Source organism: Ranitomeya imitator, chromosome 9 (genome assembly GCF_032444005.1).
Source record: "Ranitomeya imitator isolate aRanImi1 chromosome 9, aRanImi1.pri, whole genome shotgun sequence".
NCBI lineage: Eukaryota > Metazoa > Chordata > Amphibia > Anura > Dendrobatidae > Ranitomeya > Ranitomeya imitator.
The window spans coordinates 98,487,235-98,511,611 of NC_091290.1; the positions used below are offsets into that span (position 1 = coordinate 98,487,235).

At 45.1% G+C, this 24,377-nt stretch overlaps 1 protein-coding gene across 2 annotated transcripts in view; it reads right to left on the reverse strand.

The window, feature by feature from the left end:
- Positions 1–24,377, reverse strand: part of LOC138649626 (dipeptidase 2-like) — a 438,600-nt gene that overhangs the window by 322,727 nt on the left and 91,496 nt on the right. For both annotated transcript variants that reach the window (XM_069740170.1, XM_069740169.1), the window contains exon 2: positions 15,728–15,903. In XM_069740170.1, the coding sequence (XP_069596271.1) occupies positions 15,728–15,873 (146 nt within the window). In that variant the 5' untranslated portion in view covers positions 15,874–15,903. The remainder of the gene's footprint in view (positions 1–15,727; positions 15,904–24,377) is intronic.

A 24,377-nucleotide genomic window follows, 5' to 3' on the forward strand; every position in this document is an offset into this window, starting at 1 on the left:
CAGTGAAGTGAGTACTCAACTCCTCAGACTGGTAAGTATTCACTGTCACATCTTCACATGTGACAATTTTTTTTCCTTGTTTTAGAGCACTTCTTCCACTGCGGCAGAGGGTGAGCAGGAGCAGCGGGGTCATGGTCGGGTGGCAAGGCGGCAGGGTGTAAGTATACCTGGCTGACTGTTTACTGTTTCCTCACTTTAGTATTCTTGAATCTTCATTTCTTTACTTTCCTCTTTCTTTACATTTTTCTTCTGAACTCCATTTTTATCTTGACTTTCCTCATGCCATTTCTCAGCCCCCTTTTTTTTTTTTCTTTTCCTTATGTTAATGTATACAACATTTAATGTCTTCATTTATGTTTTAGGTTCCCGAACGGGATGAGGACCTCATTGACAACGATATCCTCATCTCCCTGGTCCATGAGCGAGTCCCGTTGTGGGACACCCGGGTTCCACAGCACTCGGACAACGTGACGATCCGGTGGCTATGGAATGAGGTGGCCAAAGCAATGTGGGATGGCTGGGACAACGCCCCAACTCGGGTCCGAAATGCATTTTGTAAGTATTGCAATGCAGTGTGAAGCAGCAGAGACCTTGGCCGTGATAACACAACTGTGTGTGATGACAGAAACTCTCAGTAGTTTCTCTCATCACACACAGTTGTGTGAGCACGGCCAAAAGTCCATTGTTTAACCATTATGTTTTGTTTTTTCAACAGTGTTCAAAGTCAAAAAAACGTTGGCGTTCGATGAAGGACCGCTTCAACAAGTACCTGCATCAAGAGAGCCGTGTTCCCAGTGGTTCTGGAGCAGTGATCCGAAAGTATAAATAAAATAGCATTCTGGCATTTTTAAGACCGGTCCTTGCCCAGAGAACATAAGTATTTTTCCTGTGTATTAGGTTGTGTTGTATTGCCATAATCTCTGTTTTTATTCAACAGGAGTTGGAGTTTTTTCAGTTTTTGGTATTAATTTTTTTTCCTTTGTTCACAGCACATGGAGCAGCACTGTTGACCCAGGTTCTGGAGCGGTCCTTCAGCAGACAGCCACGGACCCGTCCCAGCCATCCTGCAGCGCTGCAGCAAGTGGGCCTGCCACACTAACTGGAGACCAGTTAGCTGGTCCATCAGGTGTTCCCCTTTCCCAGTCCTCTGCCCCTTTTTTTGGGGCTCCTCCAGGCAGCGGCAGAGGGTATCGGACAGGTCACTCATGCCCGAGTTTTTGCACTTGAGCTCGGTTTTTCACGATGGACTCAAGGCTTTGGGTGAACGACTGGATACTGCCATTAGCCATATGAATACACATATCCAGGAGGTCACCAAAAGCTTTGACCAAGTAACAGCCAACCTCCAGAGGCCAGCACATCATTTTTTTAACCAAATTGAACAGGGTATGTCAGAACACCTTACTCCTGATCTCCAGCTTAGTGTCATGCAGGCCTGCAATGCTGCTTACGTGCAGGCTATGCAGCAGAGTCGGTATTTTCAGCAGACAGTGGCGGCATATCCACTTGTGCCTACACTGTCACGATTGAACTCAATGCCGACCTCTGCTGCATACCACTGCACCGCCACCTCCATTCCTAGCACTGCCGGACACCACTACAGCACCACCACCATGCTGAGTGCTGTAGGACAGCCCACTGCCACCACCATGACAACTGCTGCTCCTGCTTGGACCTCCACCACTGACACCACGATGCAGCAGCAGGACCCTGGCATGGCCTTCCGCTCCGCCACCACGATGTAGCAGCAGGACCCTGGCATGTCCTTCCGCTCTGCCACCACGATGCAGCAGCAGGAACCTGCCATGTCCTTCCGCTACGCCACCACGATGCAGCAGCAGGACCCTGGCATGGCCTTCCAACATCCAACCGCAACCATGCAACTGCAGCGGGACAAAGAGACTGACAGTTCGGCAACTATGACCAAGTCGCAAGAAATGAGCCCGCCGAGGCTCCCCAGACCGCAGCGCCGATCCCAAAAATGTGTACATACTGTATTTATGCTCACCTGGACATGTGTCAGAAATAGTGAATTCATAAAGGCTGTTATATGTGCATCATGAATTCATTATTTCTGACACCTGACTTGATGACTATAGATCTGTTTTGTATTAACCCCTTTACCCCCAAGGGTGGTTTGCACGTTAATGACCAGGCCAATTTTTACAATTCTGACCAATGTCCCTTTATGAGGTTATAACTCTGGAACGCTTCAACGGATCCCAGTGATTCTGACACTGTTTTCTTGTCACATATTGGACTTCATGATAATGGTAAAATTTCCTTGATATTACCTGCGTTTATTTATGGAAAAAATGGAAATTTGGCGAAAATTTTGAAAATCTCGCAATTTTCCAACTTTGAATTTTTATGCAATTAAATCACAGAGATATGTCACACAAAATACTTAATAAGTAACATTTCCCACATGTCTAATTTACATCAGCACAATTTTGGAACCAAAATTCTTTTTTGTTAGGGAGTTATAAGGGTTAAAATTTGATCAGCAATTTCTCATTTTTACAACACCAATTTTTTTTTTAGGGACCACATCTCATTTGAAGTCATTTTGAGGGGTCTATATGATAGAAAATAACCAAGTGTGACACCATTCTAAAAACTGCACCCCTCAAGGTGCTCAAAACCACCTTCAAGAAGTTTATTAACCCTTCAGGTGTCTCACAGGAATTTTAAGAATGTTTAAATAAAAATGAACATTTAACTTTTTTTCACAAAAAATTTACTTCAGCTCCAATTTGTTTTAATTTACCAAGGGTAATAGGAGAAAATGCACCGCAAAAGTTGTTGCAAAATTTGTCCTGAGTACGCTGATATCCATATGTGTGGATATACCACTGTTTGGGCGTATGGCAGAGCTCGGAAGGGAAGGAGCACCATTTGACTTTTCAATGCAAAATTGACTGGAATTGAGATGGGACGCCATGTTGCGTTTGGAGAGCCACTGATGTGCCTAAACATTGAAACCCCCACAAATGACACCATTTTGGAAAGTAGACCCCCTAAGGAACTCATCTATGTGTGTTGTGAGAGCTTTGAACCCCAAAGTGTTTCACTACAGTTTATAACGCAGAGCCGTGAAAATAAAAAATCTTTTTTTCCCACAAAAATTATTTTTTAGCCCCCAGTATTTTCCCTTGGGTAACAGGAGAAATAGGAACCCAAAAGTTGTTGTCCAATTTGTCCTGAGTATGCTGATACCCCATATGTGTGGGGGAACCACCGTTTGGGTGCATGGGAGAGCTTGGAAGGGAAGGAGCGCCATTTGGAATGCAGACTTAGATGGAATGGTCTGCAGGCGTCACATTGCATTTGCAGAGCCCCTAATGTACTTAAACAGTAGAAACCCCCCACAAGTGACCCCAAATTGGAAACTAGACCCCCCAAGGAACTTATCTAGATGTGTTGTGAGAACTTTGAACCCCCAAGTGTTTCACTACAGTTTATAACGCAGAGCCGTGAAAATAAAAAATCTTTTTTTTCCACAAAAATTATTTTTTAACCCCCAGTTTTGTATTTTTTCAAGGGTAACAGTTGAAATTGGACCACAAGCTTTGTTGTCCAATGTGTCCTGAGTACGCTGATACCCCATATGTTGGGATAAACCCTTGTTTGGGTGCACAGGAGAGCTCGGAAGGGAAGGAGCACTGTTTTACTTTTTCTACGCAGAATTAGCTGGAATTGAGATCGGACGCCATGTCGCGTTTGGAGAGCTCCTGATGTGCCCAAACAGTGGAAACCCCCCAATTATAACTGAAACCCTAATCCAAACACACCCCTAACCCTAATCCCAATGGTAACCCTAACCACACCCTTAACCCTGACACACCCCTAACCCTAATCCCAACCCTATTCCCAACCGTAAATGTAATCTAAACCCTAACCCTAACTGTAGCCTTAACCCTAGCCCCAACCCTAACCCTAACCCTAGCCCTAACCTAACCCTAACCCTAACCCCAGCATTAACCCTAGCCCTAACCCTAGCCCTAACCTTAACCCTAGCCTTAACCCTAGCCCTAATGGGAAAATGGAAGTAAATACAGTTTTTTATTTTTTCCCCCAACTAAGGAGGTGATGAAGAGGGGTTTGATTTACTTTTATAGCGGGTTTTTTAGCAGATTTTTATGATTGGCAGCTGTCACACACTGAAAGACGCTTTTTATTGCAAAAAATATTTTTTGCGTTACCACATTTTGAGAGCTATAATTTTTCCATATTTTGGTCCACAGAGCCATGTGGGTTTTGTTTTTTGCGGGACGAGTTGACGTTTTTAATTTTTAATCGCTTTTTATTCCAATTTTTGTGAGGCAGAATGACCAAAAACCAGCTATTCATGAATTTCTTTTGGGGGAGGCGTTTATACTGTTCCGCGTTTGGTAAAATGGATAAAGCAGTTTTATTCTTCGGGTCAGTACGATTACAGCGATACCTCATTTATATAATTTTTTTATGTTTTGGCGCTTTTATACGATAAAAACTATTTTATAGAAAAAATAATTATTTTTGCATCGCTTTATTCTGAGGACTATGATGCTGTATGGCAGCTTGTTTTTTGTGGGACAGGATGACGTTTTCAGCGGTACCATGGTTATTTATTTCTGTCTTTTTGATCGCGTGTCATTCCACTTTTTGTTTGGCGGTATGATAATAAAGCGTTGTTTTTTGCCTCGTTTTTTTTTTTTTTTTCTACCGCGTTCACTGAAGGAGTTAACTAGCGGGACAGTTTTATAGGTGGGGTCGTTACGGATGCGGGGATACTAAATATGTGTACTTTTATTGTTTTTTTTAATTTAGATAAAGAAATGTATTTATAGGAACAATACTTTTTTTGGGGGGGGATTTTTGGGGAATTTTTTTTTTAAATTTTTTACACATGTGAATATTTTTTTTTTACACTATAACATTGCCCCAGGGGGGGCATCATGTTATAGTGTAAGATCGCTGATCTGACACTTTGCTGTGCACTGGCGTATTGCATCAGCATGCTGCGATTGACTCGGACCAAGGAAAACAGCCAACAAAAAGTCAGCTGCTGGGAGCTGCCCCATAGCTTAACATTGGTCCGAGTGCAATGCGATTTTTATCGCATTGCACTCGGCCGTTTAAAACACCAGTGTGACGCTGGCCTAAGGCTGCCGTCACACTAGCAGGATTTGGTCAGTATTTTACATCAGTATTTGTGCCAAAACCAGGAGTGGAGCAATTAAAGGGAAAGTATAATATAAACATATGCACCACTTCTGCATTTATCACCCACTCCTGGTTTTGGCTTACAAATACTGATGTAAAATACTTACCAAATACTTCTAGTGTGACGGCAGCCTTGGCTTGTAGAGGAAATACATAGGAGACACGGTCAAGATACCAAAAATATAAAGTTTATTAACAACAAATATTAGTCACATTTTAAACATAACAGATACAGACCCGAACCCAGCAGGACATTTTACACTATATTGTCCTGCCGTGCCACACGTCCAATATCAGAATCAAATCAGCAAATTGGTCCCGCATGTGGCCAACTTCAGCAGTTGACCGCAGTGGGTGATGCTGGTAATCTGGCAATGGGTTTGCAACTGGTTAATCCAGTTCAATGGTGGGTCGTTCCTTAGCCATTATGTAATTGTGGAGAACCACACAGGCTTTGACAACCTCATCGACTGTCTCCATTTTTAGATTAATCGCTGTTGCAAGAATGCGCCATTTGGAGACTAGAACGCCAAACGTACACTCTACAGTTCTTTGGGCCCTGGTCAGTCTGTAGTTAAAGATCCTTTTAGTGTGGTTCAAGTCCCGACTGGAATATGGCCTCAGTAGGTTTTCACACATCTGAAAGGCCTCATCCCCAACCATAACAAATGGCATCGGTGGACCTTAAGTGTTGGGGAGAGGTCGTGGCCGTAGAAAATTAAAATTTTTGCCATACACACGGCTGCCCATATCCGAGTTCTTAATAGTCTTGGAATCGTTGCCACGGCCAAAAGCACCAATGTCCACGGCGATGAAGCGACAGTCCGCATCGGCTATTGCCATAAGCACAGCAGAAAAATATTTTTTATAGTTGAAGTACTCCGATCCTGTTCTGGCTGGTTTGATAATGGGAATGTGCTTTACATCCACCGCTCCCAAACAGTTGGGGAAATCTGTTGTGAATTCTGTTGTCAGGCTCCCTCCTGTGGTCATGAATGATACTTCGGCTGGTTCTGTCCATGGACTTCCTCTGGTGGGTGTTTCTGAGTTTCCTTCCACAGGTGACGAGGTTAATTCGTTAGCTGCTGCTCTATTTAACTCCACTTAGATCTTTACTCCAGGCCACCTGTCAATGCTCCAGTATTGGTCTAGTTCACTCCTGGATCGTTCTTGTGACCTGTCTTCCCATCAGAAGCTAAGTTCCAGCTTGTATTTCTTTGGTTTGCTATTTTTCTGTCCAGCTTGCTATTTAATTTGTTGTCTTGCTTGCTGGAAGCTCTGGGACGCAGAGGGAGCGCCTCCGCACCGTGAGTCGGTGCGGAGGGTCTTTTGCGCCCTCTGCGTGGTCTTTTTGTAGATTTTTGTGCTGACCACAAAGTAACCTTTCCTATCCTCGGTCTGTTCAGTAAGTCGGGCCTCACTTTGCTAAATCTATTTCATCTCTGTGTTTGTATTTTCATCTTTACTCACAGTCATTATGTGTGGGGGGCTGCCTTTTCCTTTGGGGAGTTTCTCTGAGGCAAGGTAGGCTTTATTTTTCTATCTTCAGGGCTAGCTAGTTTCTTAGGCTGTGCCGAGTTGCATAGGGAGCGTTAGGCGCAACCCACGGCTATTTCTAGTGTGTTTGATAGGTTTAGGGATTGCGGTCAGCAGAGTTCCCACGTCCCAGAGCTCGTCCTTTATTATCAGTAACTATCAGGTCATTCCGTGTGCTCTTAACCACCAGGTCCATTATTGTCCTGACCACCAGGTCATAACAGTACAGGTGGCCCAAAGTACTAATGCATCTCAATAGAGGGATAAGAGAAGTTCTGAGACCATTTTTTTTTCTTTGCAGTGTGTTTTGTCTCAATTTTCCCCTTTACCTCTGGGTGGTTCAGGACACTGGTGTAAACATGGACATTCAAGGTCTGTCCTCTTGGATGGATAATCTCACTACAAGGATACAAAACATTCAAAATTTTGTGGTTCAGAATCCGATGTCAGAGCCTAGGATTCCTATTCCTGATTTGTTTTTTGGTGATAGATCTAAGTTCTTGAATTTCAAAAATAATTGTAAATTGTTTCTTGCCTTGAAACCTCGCTCCTCAGGTGACCCTGTTCAACAAGTAAAGATCATTATTTCTTTGTTACGTGGTGACCCTCAAGACTGGGCATTTTCCCTTGCGTCAGGAGATCCAGCATTGCGTGATGTTGATGCGTTTTTCCTGGCGCTTGGATTGCTTTATGACAAACCTAATTCAGTGGATCAGGCAGAGAAAATCTTGCTGGCTCTGTGTCAGGGTCAGGATGAAGCGGAGATATATTGTCAGAAGTTTAGAAGGTGGTCTGTGCTCACTCAGTGGAATGAATGTGCCCTGGCAGCAATCTTCAGAAAGGGTCTCTCTGAAGCCCTTAAGGATGTCATGGTGGGGTTTCCCATGCCTGCTGGTCTGAATGAGTCTATGCCCTCGGCCATTCAGATCGATCGACGCTTGCGTGAGCGTAAAGCTGTGCACCATTTGGCGGTACTATCTGAGCATGGGCCTGAGCCTATGCAATGTGATAGGACTTTGACCAGAGCTGAACGGCAAGAACACAGACGTCGGAATGGGCTATGTTTTTACTGTGGTGATTCCACTCATGCTATCTCCGATTGTCCTAAGCGCACTAAGCGGTTCGCTAGGTCTGCCACCATTGGTACGGTACAGTCTAAATTTCTATTGTCTGTTACTCTGATTTGCTCTTTGTCATCCTATTCTGTTATGGCATTTGTGGATTCAGGCGCTGCCCTGAATTTGATGGACTTGGAGTATGCTAGGCGCTGTGGTTTTTTCTTGGAGCCCTTGCAGTATCCTATTCCATTGAGAGGAATTGATGCTACGCCTTTGGCCAAGAATAAGCCTCAGTATTGGACCCAATTGACCATGTCCATGGCTCCTGCACATCAGGAGGATATCCGCTTTCTGGTGTTGCATAATCTGCATGATGTGGTCGTTTTGGGGTTGCCATGGCTACAGGTTCATAATCCAGTATTGGACTGGAAATCTATGTCTGTGTCCAGCTGGGGTTGCCAGGGGGTACATGGTGATGTTCCATTTTTGTCTATTTCGTCTTCCACTCCTTCTGAAGTTCCAGAGTTTTTGTCGGATTATCGGGATGTATTTGATGAGCCCAAAGCCAGTGCCCTACCTCCTCATAGGGATTGCGATTGTGCAATTAATTTGATTCCTGGTAGTAAGTTTCCTAAGGGCCGATTGTTCAATTTATCTGTGCCAGAACACGCCGCTATGCAGAGTTATATAAAGGAATCCTTGGAGAAAGGCCATATTCGCCCGTCGTCATCACCGTTAGGAGCAGGGTTCTTTTTTGTGGCCAAGAAGGATGGTTCTTTGAGACATTGTATTGATTACCGCCTTCTTAATAAAATTACAGTCAAATTTCAGTATCCTTTGCCGTTGCTGTCTGATTTGTTTGCTCGTATTAAAGGGGCTAGTTGGTTCACCAAGATAGATCTTCGAGGGGTGTATAATCTTGTGCGTATTAAACAAGGCGATGAATGGGAAACAGCATTTAATACGCCTGAGGGCCATTTTGAGTACCTGGTTATGCCATTCGGGCTTTCCAATGCTCCATCAGTATTTCAGTCCTTTATGCATGACATCTTCCGAGAGTACCTGGATAAATTCCTGATTGTGTATTTGGATGATATTTTGGTCTTTTCGGATGATTGGGAGTCTCATGTGAAGCAGGTCAGAATGGTGTTCCAGGTCCTTCGTGCGAATTCCTTGTTTGTGAAGGGGTCAAAGTGTCTCTTTGGAGTTCAGAAGGTTTCATTTTTGGGGTTCATTTTTTCCCCTTCTACTATCGAGATGAACCCTGTTAAAGTCCAGGCCATTTACGATTGGACTCAGCCGACAGCTGTGAAGAGCCTGCAAAAGTTCCTGGGCTTTGCTAATTTTTATCGGCGCTTCATCGCTAATTTTTCTACTGTTGCTAAACCGTTGACTGATTTGACCAAGAAGGGTGCTGATGTGGTCAATTGGTCTTCTGCAGCTGTAGAGGCTTTTCAGGAGTTGAAGCATCGTTTTTCTTCTGCCCCTGTGTTGTGCCAGCCAGATGTTTCGCTTCCGTTTCAGGTTGAGGTTGATGCTTCTGAGATTGGAGCAGGGGCTGTTTTGTCGCAAAGAAGTTCTGATGGCTCGGTGATGAAGCCATGTGCTTTCTTTTCTAGAAAGTTTTCGCCTGCTGAGCGTAACTATGATGTTGGTAATCGTGAATTGTTGGCCATGAAGTGGGCATTCGAGGAGTGGCGTCATTGGCTGGAAGGAGCCAAGCATCGCATGGTGGTCTTGACAGATCACAAGAATTTGACTTATCTTGAGTCTGCCAAACGGTTGAATCCGAGACAGGCTCGATGGTCGTTATTTTTCTCCCGTTTTGATTTTGTGGTTTCATACCTTCCGGGCTCTAAGAATGTGAAGGCTGATGCCCTGTCAAGGAGATTTGTGCCTGACTCTCCGGGTGTTCCTGAGCTGGCAGGTATTCTCAAAGAGGGGGTAATTTTGTCTGCCATCTTCCCTGATTTGCGGCGGGTGCTGCAAAAATTTGAGGCTGATAGACCTGACCGTTGCCCAGCGGAGAAACTGTTTGTCCCTGATAGGTGGACGAATAAAGTTATCTCTGAGATTCATTGTTCGGTGTTGGCTGGTCATCCTGGAATCTTTGGTACCAGAGAGTTAGTGGCTAGATCCTTTTGGTGGCCATCTCTGTCGCGGGATGTGCGTTCTTTTGTGCAGTCCTGTGGGATTTGTGCTCGGGCTAAGCCCTGCTGTTCTCGTGCCAGTGGGTTGCTTTTGCCCTTGCCGGTCCCGAAGAGGCCCTGGACGCATATTTCTATGGATTTTATTTCGGATCTCCCCGTCTCTCAAAAGATGTCGGTCATTTGGGTGGTTTGTGATAGCTTTTCTAAGATGGTCCATTTGGTACCTTTGTCTAAATTGCCTTCCTCCTCTGATTTGGTGCCATTATTTTTCCAGCATGTGGTTCGTTTACATGGTATCCCGGAGAACATCGTTTCTGACAGAAGTTCCCAGTTTGTTTCAAGGTTTTGGCGATCCTTTTGTGCTAGGATGGGCATTGATTTGTCTTTTTCCTCGGCTTTCCATCCTCAGACAAATGGCCAAACTGAACGAACTAATCAAACTTTGGAAACATATCTGAGATGCTTTGTTTCTGCTGATCAGGATGATTGGGTGTCCTTTTTGCCGTTGGCTGAGTTCGCCCTTAATAATCGGGCCAGCTCGGCTACTTTGGTTTCGCCGTTTTTCTGCAATTCTGGTTTCCATCCTCGTTTCTCTTCAGGGCAGGTTGAGTCTTCAGACTGTCCTGGTGTAGATACTGTGGTGGATAGGTTGCAGCAGATTTGGACTCATGTGGTGGACAATTTGACATTGTCCCAGGAGAAGGCTCAACGTTTCGCTAACCGCCGGCGCTGTGTGGGTCCCCGACTTCGTGTTGGGGATTTGGTTTGGTTGTCGTCTCGTTATGTTCCTATGAAGGTTTCCTCTTCTAAGTTTAAGCCTCGTTTCATTGGTCCGTATAAGATTTCTGAGGTTATCAATCCTGTGTCATTTCGTTTGGCCCTTCCTGCTTCTTTTGCCATCCATAATGTGCTCCATAGGTCGTTATTGCGGAGATACGTGGCGCCTGTGGTTCCATCCGTTGATCCTCCTGCCCCGGTGTTAGTTGATGGGGAGTTGGAGTATGTGGTGGAGAAGATTTTGGATTCTCGTGTTTCGAGACGGAAACTCCAGTACCTGGTCAAGTGGAAGGGTTATGGTCAGGAAGATAATTCCTGGGTTTTTGCCTCTGATGTTCATGCTGCCGATCTGGTTCGTGCCTTTCATTTGGCTCATCCTGGTCAGCCTGGGGGCTCTGGTGAGGGTTCGGTGACCCCTCCTCAAGGGGGGGGTACTGTTGTGAATTCTGTTGTCGGGCTCCCTCCTGTGGTCATGAATGGTACTTCGGCTGGTTCTGTCCATGGACTTCCTCTGGTGGGTGTTTCTGAGTTTCCTTCCACAGGTGACGAGGTTAATTCGTTAGCTGCTGCTCTATTTAACTCCACTTAGATCTTTGCTCCAGGCCACCTGTCAATGTTCCAGTATTGGTCTAGTTCACTCCTGGATCGTTCTTGTGACCTGTCTTCCCATCAGAAGCTAAGTTCCAGCTTGTATTTCTTTGGTTTGCTATTTTTCTGTCCAGCTTGCTATTTAATTTGTTGTCTTGCTTGCTGGAAGCTCTGGGACGCAGAGGGAGCGCTTCCGCACCGTGAGTCGGTGCGGAGGGTCTTTTTGCGCCCTCTGCGTGGTCTTTTTGTAGATTTTTGTGCTGACCGCAAAGTAACCTTTCCTATCCTCGGTCTGTTCAGTAAGTCGGGCCTCACTTTGCTAAATCTATTTCATCTCTGTGTTTGTATTTTCATCTTTACTCACAGTCATTATGTGTGGGGGGCTGCCTTTTCCTTTGGGGAGTTTCTCTGAGGCAAGGTAGGCTTTATTTTTCTATCTTCAGGGCTAGCTAGTTTCTTAGGCTGTGCCGAGTTGCATAGGGAGCGTTAGTCGCAATCCACGGCTATTTCTAGTGTGTTTGATAGGTTTAGGGATTGCGGTCAGCAAAGTTCTCACGTCCCAGAGCTCGTCCTTTATTATCAGTAACTATCAGGTCATTCCGTGTGCTCTTAACCACCAGGTCCATTATTGTCCTGACCACCAGGTCATAACAGAAATCACACACACTCCAGAATTTTTCAGCAATTTCAGTCTGCATGTCCGCGGTGGGTAGGGGTATAAACTCATCCCGGAGAACATTCCACAAAGCCCGGCAGGTGTCCGCAACTATTCTGGACAGGGTGGATATTCCAAGCCGGTATTGGAAGTGGAGGGATGATAAACTCTCTCCGGTTGCCAGAAATCTGGAGGAAAAAAAAAAAAAAAATTACAATAAATTCTATTTATGGTGTTGTTCTGCTAAAGACATAAAGGAAAATACAAAGAATACATGTCAGAACAACCAAAATTAGGACTGGCATTTGTTTAGAATTGTTATGTACCTTAATGTAACCAGCTGAAGTTCCTCTGGTGGAATCGCTCTACAGAGCTGGGTGTCCTGTCTCCGGATGGCTCCTTGGACACGAGCAAGCAAATCCCAGAAAGAGTCTTGCGACATCCTTGTATATTCCGGGAATTTGTCCGGGTTGGCATTAAGCTCGCCATACAGCGTGTGATAGGCTCCACGGCTCTCACGTAGTTCGATAATGGGGTGTCTCCAAAAACACATACGCCCTCTCCTTCTCCATCTTTCGCGATTTCTGTCTTGCTCACAAGCAAACGAACAGGCAGGAAACAGCTTGATGCTTAAATCTAGGTTGAAATAAAAGCTCTTTATGCGAAGACCCATCATGACACAGGATACAGTAGCCCACTGTTAAGATTTCAGCAGTCCTAGGGACTATATATAGATATCCCATAATACACGCCCTCTGTAGTCACATTGGCGGTGTCTGGTTATCTAGATTTTTCTCTTGTAAAATTTTTCACCATGCGCACAAAAAACGGAAATGCATGACAAAACGCATGGAAAAGCGTGAAAACGCGGCGTTTTATTAACCGCATGCGTCTAAAAAATGCTGCATTTTTACGTGTTTCTATGCGTTTTTTCCTGCACTTGCGGATGCGGATTAAACGCTGCGGATTCGAACGCTAATGTGAAACTAGCCTAAAGTGAGCATACACCTATTATCAGATGGGACTTGTACCTGTGCATTGAGGCTCCATAGACTTAAATTGTAAGGCTATATTCACATGTTCAGTACTTGGTGAGTTTTTTACCTCAGTATTTTTAAGCCAAAACCAGGGGTGAGAGAAAAATACAGCATACATAAACCCTATGTGATTCTGCTAGTTGGAATTGAAGGTACATAACCCAGAAACCACTGAGCACCAGACAAGATGGCAATTGGGACGTATTTTAGCACAAGTAACACTACATCTACTATATAATTGTCTAAGGAGTACTTCCGTCTGTCTGTCTGTCCTTCTGTAGCGGTTATTCATTTGCTGATTGGTCTCGCCAGCTACCTGTCATGGCTGCCGCGACCAATCAGCGACGAGCACAGTCTGGAAGAAAATGGCCGCTCCTTACTCCCCGCACTCACTGCCCGGCGCCCGCATACACCCCTCCAGTCTGCCCTCACACAGGGTTAATGGCTGCGGTAACGGACCGCGTTATGCCGCGGTGTAATGCAGTCCGTTACCGCTGCTATTAACCCTGTGTGACCAAGTTTTTTACTATTGACGCAGCTTATGCAGCGCCAATAGTAAAAACATTGAATGTTAAAAATAATAAAAAAAATAAAAAATGATTATATACTCACCTACGCCACCTTTCCCACTCCTCGCGATGCAACCGGCACGTTCCGGTTGCACGGATGGTCTTGCAGAAGGACCTGCCATGACGTCACGGTCATGTGACCGCGATGTCATCACAAGCCCTGTGCGCCTGCGCGGAAAGGACCTGCCGTGATGTCACGGTCACGTGACCGCTACAGGGTCATGTGACCGCGACGTCATGACAGGTCCTGCACGACAAGGACCTGCCGTGACGTCACGGTCATGTGACTGTGACACGGTCACGTGACCGCGACGTCAGCACACCCTGGGACCGAAAGATGCCGCCTGCACCCCACACAGGCGACAGTGCTACAATGCGCCTGCGGAAGGTGAGTATATGTTTATTTTTTATTTTTTTAACCTTTGTCATACGTGGCTGGGCAATATACTACATAGCTGGGCAATATACTACATGGGCTGTGCAATATACTATGTGGCTCTGTGCTGTATACTACGTCACTGGGCAATATACTACGTCACTGGGCAATATACTACGTGGCTGAGCAATCTACTACGTGGCTGGGCAATATACTACGTGGCTGGGCAATATACTACGTGGCTGGGCAATATACTACGTGGCTGGGCAATATACTACGTCACTGGGCAATATACTACGTGGCTGGGCAATATACTACATGACTGGGCAATATACTACGTTGCTGGGCAATATACTACGTGGACATACATATTCTAGAATACCCGATGCGTTAGAATCGGGCAACCATCTAGTTACATACATATTTAGAATTAGAGATGAGTGAACCTTTCAAGGTTCGCTTATGTTCGCTGAACTTCCCAATGTTCGCTGAATATGTTTGCTTAACAGATCGCCGAACACCATTCAATTCAATGGGAGGCAAAACCAAAACGCACAGACAACACCTTCAGGGGGGCTCAAAAGCTGCCAAAACAGCAAAAATTAGGGGCATATAACAGGAAAAGTGTCATCAATTGACCCATCAATTGAGCTATAAATAATAATAAATAAAAATTGACCCATGTTCCTCTGTAATTTTGATAACCAGCCAGGCAAAACTGACAGCTGCAGGTTGCAACCCTCAGCTATCCGCATTAGCAAGGCTAGTTATCAAGAATAGAGGGGTCCCATGTGTTTTTTTAACTATTTAAATAAGTAATGTAAAAAAAACTGTGGAGTTTTCCCCATTTTTGACAATCAGCAAAGCTAAAGCTGACAGCTGGGAGCTGGTATTCTCAGCTTCAGGAAAATGGCCGCCGCGATCTCCATCTGCGCACGCGCGGCATCCCGCGGCCATTTTCCTGAAGCCCCGTGCAGCAGAGCACTCCATCTGCGCACGCGCGGCCTCAGGAAGATGGCCGCCCCCACCGATGACAAGGGTAATAGCGCAGATCGCGCGCTTTTTCTTCACCTGCGCGCAGTGGATTCGGCACTTGGACATGCGCACACCACTACGCCACCAACGGAAAGCTGGGGAAGAAACAGCGATGTCACCACGCCCACCTGACCTGACCAGCCTGATTGACAGGCGAAAACGGCGACTTTGGTAATGTATTTCGCAGCATAGGTGGGGAATCAGGGTACACTACATACACTATTGTAACGCACAGCGCAGGCCCTATTTAACAGTATTTTTATCTCAATCTGAAAAAACGGGGTGACAGGTTCCCTTTAAATCATCCCTCAGTGGTCAGGTTTCCCTCAGCTGTTTGTGAAAATTACACTCCATTTTTTTCATTTTTTTCTATTTATTAAGAAGTACAGTAAAATACAAACCCAAGGTAACCAGGTAACCATAGTTCACAGCCTTCAGGTGTTCCAGCAGCTGGAAACTTCAGCAATGTTAAAATGTCCCTCAGAGTTTCATATGAGGTTTCCAGGCCTTGCAGATGCTGAGAGACCCAGTGGCTGTGAACTCAAGAAACCTGAAAGGTTATCCTATCCTAAGGATAGGTCATCAATGATAAAATAGTGGACAGCCTCTTTAAAGAATAAATTATACAATAAAATTCAACATACTTTATTCTCTGAAGTATGCATAAGAAAATGTTGACATATAAATAATAATAATAATAATAATAATAATAATAATACAATTTGCAGATATACTCACCCATCGATTAGAGGATTTGACTCCATTAGATTCTGTGCTCTTTGGGACAAATCGTCAATGGAACAAAAAATCATCTGAAGAAGGATGCACAGCAATAAATGGGCCCATAAGGCATTTGGGGAAAATATTTGCTTAGTCCACTCCATAAATTGCAGACCGGTGTCTCTTTTATACTCCTGTAATTGACAGCATAAATATCAGAGCTTATTAAAATGTAATTTTACCATTTCCCCAAAAAATATCTTGCGTAAATGTTCATGGATAGAAAAAATCCTGTGTGACCTACTAAAGTTAGAAAGCATAAGTCTAAAGGTACCTTCACACATAACGATTTCGTTAGCGATATCGTTGCTTTTTGTGACATAGCAACGATATCGTTAACTAAATCGTTATGTGTGACAGCGACCAACGATCAGGCCCCTGCTGGGAGATCGTTGGTCGCTGGGAGTGATCAGGACTTTTTTTTTGGTTCCTGATCACCCGATGTCATCGCTGAATCGGCGTGTGTGACGCCGATCCAGCGATGTGTTCACTGGTAACCAGGGTAAATATCGGGTTACTAAGTGCAAGGCCGCGCTTAGTAGCCCGATATTTACCCTGGTTACCATTGTAAAAGTAAAAAAAAAAACAGTACATACTCACATTCCTGTCACGTCCCCTGGCATCAGCTTCCCGCACTGACTGTGTCAGCGCCGGCCGGCTGTAAAGCAGAGCACAGCAGTGATGTCACCGCTCTGCTTTACGGCCGGCGCTTACACAGGGCACGGAGGCTGACGCTGGGGGACGTGACAGGAATGTGAGTATGTACTGTTTTGTTTTTTACTTTTACAATGGTAACCAGGGTAAATATCGGGTTACTAAGCGCGGCCCTGCACTTAGTAACCCGATGTTTACCATGGTTACCCGGGGACTTCGGCATCATTGAAGACAGTTTCAACTATGCCGAAGTTGTTCCCCTGATCATTGGTCGCTGGAGAGAGCTGTCTGTGTGACAGCTCCCCAGCGACCACACAACGACTTACCAACGATCACGGCCAGGGCGTATCGCTGGTCGTGATCGTTGGTAAATCGTTTAGTGTAACGGTACCTTAAGATGGCCCTAAATAAGTCTTGCCACCTGAAGTAAGATAGTCAACTAAATCAGAATCTTCTCAAGAAGAAAAAGACCTAAATCCATAGTCACGTGGTAAGACACATTAAAGGGTGCTGGAAATGGGTTTCTACATGCAATAAGTGTAACTAAAGAGCCAGCTTTCTTCTTCATGGAAAAGTACGTATGTTCTTGTATGTGCGCATTCTTCTTTCCCAGGGAGAATTGTCTGGCCTACAGACCAATGCCTGATTGGAGTTCTCCTTAAGGGCTTGTTGTCATGACAGTATTATCAGTCTGTGTGCGATCCGACAGAACATTAGATTGCACTCGGCCAATGTCAGTCTATGGGGCCTTGCACATGTATGATTTTTTCCTCGGACACAGTCTGTCAGAGGAAAAAGATTGTTGCACACCCAAGTTTGATCCGATATTCAGATCGCACTCGTCAGTTCAAGACAATGAATGCGGTGGAAACATCGTACTTTACTCGGATGAGATCTGAGTGCAGTTCAGTTTCCATGCATTTGTAGAATGGAGAGGATGGAGAACTTTTTTCTTCATCTTCTCATTCGAGAGAATCGGAGCACACTATGATCAGAGTGTCATTTGCATAATTGACTCGAATCTCTCTGAGAATTCAAGAACGTCTGCAACTGCCCTAAATGAAACCTATTAGGTCTGAGTCCCTTATGAAAGTAAAAATAAATATGACAGAGCTGATAATTAGCATCCAGAGCATGTGTCTGTTAGCTAGCAGTCATTGGTGAAAGGAGAAAATGTTATTAACTTACTGCTTTTTGCTCAATTCCAGTCATCATGGGAGCCCTCAGAACAGATTAGCCACAATGTTCTCCAATCATTCCTTCTGTTCATTTTATTAACATCTTGCTCATCTAATTCACAGGCTAAAAGGGACGTCAATGAATTGAACAAACGGCGTAATTGGAGAACAGCGGTGACTGCTCCATGCTGAGCACTGCAACCTGGTTGGAAATTAGCAGGTCGCAGTGAGGATCTATCATATTCTCCTTTCCTGATGACTGGTACTTGTGACAGACACATGCTTTGGACACTAATTATCACCTGACAGGTTCCATTTAAGGAAAGACTTTAACCTCTAAATAAAAATATTCAACAAAACCTGCATGTAGTGGAACGTGAAGCGTAGCGGTAGCCAAGGGAGAGATATTCGTCTGTTACATGAATGTGGGGGGGGAACCTGGCTGGGTGTATGACTCTCTTGACTTGAGCGTGATAGTATTAGGAGACCTGAGGCCAGTCCGTGCACTGCGGTCCAATATCGGACTGACATCTGCGAATGAGGCATCTTTAGCAGCTAATACAGTGGGGGAAAAAAAGTATTTAATCAGCCACCAATTGTGCAAGTTCTCTCACTTAAAAAGATGAGAGAGGCCTATAATTGACATCATTGGTAGATCACAACTATGTGAGTCAAAAAGAGAAAACAAATCCAGAACGGAGGGTGGCCTCGCGACCAGCGGTGGAGAAGGAGGAGGAGTCTGGCATCGGAGAGGAAACAGGTACTAACGTTGCCCCGGTGGCCGAGGAAACTCTAGTTGGGTCCTTAAAACCCCCCGTCAGAAATGAAAACTTAGCCTGGGACAGGACAGCAGACACTGGAGATAAACTGGCGGGTCCGCTGCAACCGGAACTCATGCTCCAGGAGGTGAATAGTGAGAGGGTGGATATCTGTTGCGAGCACCAGGGGACGGATTTGATGGGGTTCCCAGGGGAGGCCCAAGTTGGATAAAACCAGGTGGAGACCCTTAGTTGGGAGGACCACTTCTGGCAACAGATGCCCAGATGGGAGGCAGAGGAGCAGGAGCGCAGGGCACAATGGAAAGACATGGAAGAGCGGAACATGAGGGCCAAGGCCAAGGCCCGCAAAGTTAGACATGCTGACCGGGGTCTGCTGAGACAGGGCATGTAGTGTCCTTTGACTTGAAAAAGGCCTGGGGTTTCATCAAAGAGCCCAGGATGGTCTCAGAACTATTTGTGACCCGCCGGGACGTGGAATCACACTTGCCAGATGGCCACCCTTATCATGACTTACATCCGGGAGCCCTAGTGACCTACACCGGCATGTGGGCGAAAGGGGGTGGTATGCCCTCAATGTGAATAATTGCACGTGGGGACGTGTTGTTCCCAGATCAACAAGTGTTGTGCCAGAAAGACAACCGGCAGCTTCTACCCCAGACACTGCATCAATCCCTGCAGCTCCAGCAACCATGGCCGTGCAGACACAGGCTACACAGACCCCGGTTGCAGGACTTGCTCCATTTGAATCACTCATCGTGATGCCTGACAAGGAACTTTGCAAGTCAGAGGGATGCAGGCACCAAGTGCTATCTTTGAAAAGAAAGTAGAGAGTGACTACTAAGAAAAGATAAAATGAGTGTTTGGTTAAACTGAGTGTTTGTGCCATTTAAAGACAATGTGGTCATGGACAGTGAGTGGCCAGAACTTTTATTGTACAAAGTTAGCATTTAATGTGGGCCTTGTTGGTTTTACAGTAAAGCTTGAGAGTGCGAGTGGGACACTCTACCTTTAATAGAAGACTAAAGAACAAAAAACGTCTGGCGTGGCCAAAACAGTAGTCTAACGAGAGGACCATCTATTCCCTGTAGCCACCCCCAGAGACTACATTGGGGTTTTGAGATGGGTTCCCCCATATTGCACTGAGGACAGTGAGAAAGACACCCAGTTCAGGATCTCACTGTGATTTAAGTTTTATTGAAAGTAAAACTCTGTTTTAAGTTATTGTTATATACAGTGGGGCAAAAAAGTATTTAGTCAGTCAGCAATAGTGCAAGTTCCACCACTTAAAAAGATGAGAGGCGTCTGTAATTTACATCATAGGTAGACCTCAACTATGGGAGACAAACTGAGAAATAAAAATCCAGAAAATCACATTGTCTGTTTTTTTAACAATTTATTTGCATATTATGGTGGAAAATAAGTATTTGGTCAGAAACAAACAATCAAGATTTCTGGCTCTCACAGACCTGTAACTTCTTCTTTAAGAGTCTCCTCTTTCCTCCACTCATTACCTGTAGTAATGACACCTGTTTAAACTTGTTATCAGTATAAAAAGACACCTATGCACACCCTCAAACAGTCTGACTCCAAACTCCACTATGGTGAAGACCAAAGAGCTGTCAAAGGACACCAGAAACAAAATTGTAGCCCTGCACCAGGCTGGGAAGACTGAATCTGCAATAGCCAACCAGCTTGGAGTGAAGAAATCAACAGTGGGAGCAATAATTAGAAAATGGAAGACATACAAGACCACTGATAATCTCCCTCGATCTGGGGCTCCACGCAAAATCCCACCCCGTGAGGTCAGAATGATCACAAGAACGGTGAGCAAAAATCCCAGAACCACGCGGGGGGACCTAGTGAATGAACTGCAGAGAGCTGGGACCAATGTAACAAGGCCTACCATAAGTAACACACTACGCCACCATGGACTCAGATCCTACAGTGCCAGACGTGTCCCAATGCTTAAGCCAGTACATGTCCGGGCCCGTCTGAAGTTTGCTAGAGAGCATTTGGATGATCCAGAGGAGTTTTGGGAGAATGTCCTATGGTCTGATGAAACCAAACGAACTGTTTGGTAGAAACACAACTTGTCGTGTTTGGAGGAAAAAGAATACTGAGTTGCATCCATCAAACACCATACCTACTGTAAAGCATGGTGGTGGAAACATCATGCTTTGGGGCTGTTTCTCTGCAAAGGGGCCAGGACGACTGATCTGGGTACATGAAAGAATGAATGGGGCCATATATCGTGAGATTTTGAGTGCAAACCTCCTTCCATCAGCAAGGGCATTGAAGATGAAACGTGGCTGGGTCTTTCAACATGACAATGATCCAAAGCACACCGCCAGGGCAACGAAGGAATAGCTTCGTAAGAAGCATTTCAAGGTCCTGGAGTGGCCTAGCCAGTCTCCAGATCTCAACCCTATAGAAAACCTTTGGAGGGAGTTGAAAGTCCGTGTTGCCAAGCGAAAAGCCAAAAACATCACTGCTCTAGAGGAGATCTGCATGGAGGAATGGGCCAACATACCAACAACAGTGTGTGGCAACCTTGTGAAGACTTACAGTAAACGTTTGACCTCTGTCATTGCCAACAAAGGATATATTACAAAGTATTGAGATGAAATTTTGTTTCTGACCAAATACTTTTTTTCCACCATAAAATGCAAATAAAATGTTAAAAAACTGACAATGTGATTTTCTGGATTTTTTTTTCTCAGTTTGTCTCCCATAGTTGAGGTCTACCTATGATGTAAATTACAGACGCCTCTCATCTTTTTAAGTGGTGGAACTTGCACTATTGCTGACTGACTAAATACTTTTTTGCCCCACTGTATATGCAACATTCAAGCGTAAAATATCACCCATAAAGGGAAGAAAAAGTTACATGTTTAACTGTTTTACTTGTTGAATTGCTATTCAGAAAATGTTTGCATGTTTTTAACATTTTATTTTACTCTGTTCCAGCCCGTGGACGTGCTGTGTTTAACGGGGAGGGGTACTGCACCTCAGCCAGAGGTGTGGTACTCCGCTCTCAGGTAAGGAGGGGGCAGTACCCACACTAGCATCCAACACCACACCACTCCAGGCAAGGGGATCTGGGCGGACCCTATTGAGGGAGGGCCCCATCTCAGGCTGGAGGGGGAACTAGATAGAGGGTGTGGGTGGAGAGAGTGACAGTTAGAGGGAGGAGTTAATCAGTCAGTTAGTAAGGAGTTGGTGGGGAGGAGTTGAGGAGAGCAGACATGGAAAGAGAAACTCCTGAGAGAAGGAAGAAAGGGATTCTAGGGGCCAGGGAAGTGAGGAATCCACCCTGGCACCCGAATCCACACCGACAGTAGTGGGGTGGAAGGACCAGGTCGCAGAGGGGGAACTGGCCCCCAGACTAGTGGAGGAACTACAAGGCTCAACTAGCAAGCCAGAAGCTGTGATATCTGTATGTGCCACAGACACATCTACACACATTCGCAGAAAAGGCAGCCACATAGGATCAAGGGCACCAGGAGGACGTCGCCCTACAGGATCCGAGGCTGCTGGCTGGGGACACTGTGTGTGAGGTGCAGGGCAGGAGGGTGAAGCCAGCGCAGAGAGACGGCCAGGGAAGGAACATAAGAAAGAGAGTCTCAGGAAAGTGAACCCCAAATTACCTGAGAGCTGGCTGGACCATGGACCCGGAGGACACAGCACCCAGCTGGGGACTGCATGTAAGAACTGTGAGTAAAGTGTGAAAACTGAACCCTGCTGTGTCCTCAGAATTATTTACTGCATCACCTGCCCTGCACTACAATATTCACCATCATAGACTTTAACTCTTTAACTGCCCTGGACCCTAGCTCTATGTTATGATAAGATAATTCAGTACCACAATGGACATAGAGGTCAGAGCACATACAGTGACCTGACAATAACCCAAAAACATAGAACGAGCTCTGAGATGTGGAAACTCTGCTGACCGCAATCCCTAATCCTCTCCAACAACACTAGAGGCAGCCGTGGATTGCGCCTAACGCTCCCTATGCATTTCAAAAACCTGACCTGCACATCCAAACATAGACTGAGTGTGAACAGGTGCTGAACCCAGAGTCGCCAACTCGTATATAGTTAAGTAAAAAGGGCAGCACACTGCAGCGCCAAAACATGCAAACTTGAAAACACGAAATTTGAACTGCATTACTGCACTAGAAATATGAAAAATGAGAGCTTTTAGCGCATAAAAATGGCCATATTTATGTGTACCTCGTAGCCACTTTACGGCATCTCTCTTATACGAGGTCCTACGCTTGACCTACCTCACCGAGAATAAACGTCTCCATCTGAATGGGTACATGTGAAACCTCTTCTTGGACTCAAATTCTCTCTTTCTGTGGAGGGGTATTGGACCTACTATAATTAAAACACCTGTGGCTAGGAGGCGGGGAGTGCACGATCAGAAGGCTAAAGAATACATTTCAAAAACCTGACCTGCACATCCAAACATAGACTGAGTGTGAACAGGTGCTGAACCCAGAGTCGCCAACTCGTATATAGTTAAGTAAAAAGGGCAGCACACTGCAGCGCCAAAACATGCAAACTTGAAAACACGAAATTTGAACTGCATTACTGCACTAGAAATATGAAAAATGAGAGCTTTTAGCGCATAAAAATGGCCATATTTATGTGTACCTCGTAGCCACTTTACGGCATCTCTCTTATACGAGGTCCTACGCTTGACCTACCTCACCGAGAATAAACGTCTCCATCTGAATGGGTACATGTGAAACCTCTTCTTGGACTCAAATTCTCTCTTTCTGTGGAGGGGTATTGGACCTACTATAATTAAAACACCTGTGGCTAGGAGGCGGGGAGTGCACGATCAGAAGGCTAAAGAATACATTTTAAAAACCTGACCTGCACATCCAAACATAGACTGAGTGTGAACAGGTGCTGAACCCAGAGTCGCCAACTCGTATATAGTTAAGTAAAAAGGGCAGTACACTGCAGCGCCAAAACATGCAAACTTGAAAACACGAAATTTGAACTGCATTACTGCACTAGAAATATGAAAAATGAGAGCTTTTAGCGCATAAAAATGGTCATATTTATGTGTACCTCGTAGCCACTTTACGGCATCTCTCTTATACGAGGTCCTACGCTTGACCTACCTCACCGAGAATAAACGTCTCCATCTGAATGGGTACATGTGAAACCTCTTCTTGGACTCAAATTCTCTCTTTCTGTGGAGGGGTATTGGACCTACTATAATTAAAACACCTGTGGCTAGGAGGCGGGGAGTGCACGATCAGAAGGCTAAAGAATACATTTTAAAAACCTGACCTGCACATCCAAACATAGACTGAGTGTGAACAGGTGCTGAACCCAGAGTCGCCAACTCGTATATAGTTAAGTAAAAAGGGCAGCACACTGCAGCGCCAAAACATGCAAACTTGAAAACACGAAATTTGAACTGCATTACTGCACTAGAAATATGAAAAATGAGAGCTTTTAGCGCATAAAAATGGCCATATTTATGTGTACCTCGTAGCCACTTTACGGCATCTCTCTTATACGAGGTCCTACGCTTGACCTACCTCACCGAGAATAAACGTCTCCATCTGAATGGGTACATGTGAAACCTCTTCTTGGACTCAAATTCTCTCTTTCTGTGGAGGGGTATTGGACCTACTATAATTAAAACACCTGTGGCTAGGAGGCGGGGAGTGCACGATCAGAAGGCTAAAGAATACATTTCAAAAACCTGACCTGCACATCCAAACATAGACTGAGTGTGAACAGGTGCTGAACCCAGAGTCGCCAACTCGTATATAGTTAAGTAAAAAGGGCAGTACACTGCAGCGCCAAAACATGCAAACTTGAAAACACGAAATTTGAACTGCATTACTGCACTAGAAATATGAAAAATGAGAGCTTTTAGCGCATAAAAATGGCCATATTTATGTGTACCTCGTAGCCACTTTACGGCATCTCTCTTATACGAGGTCCTACGCTTGACCTACCTCA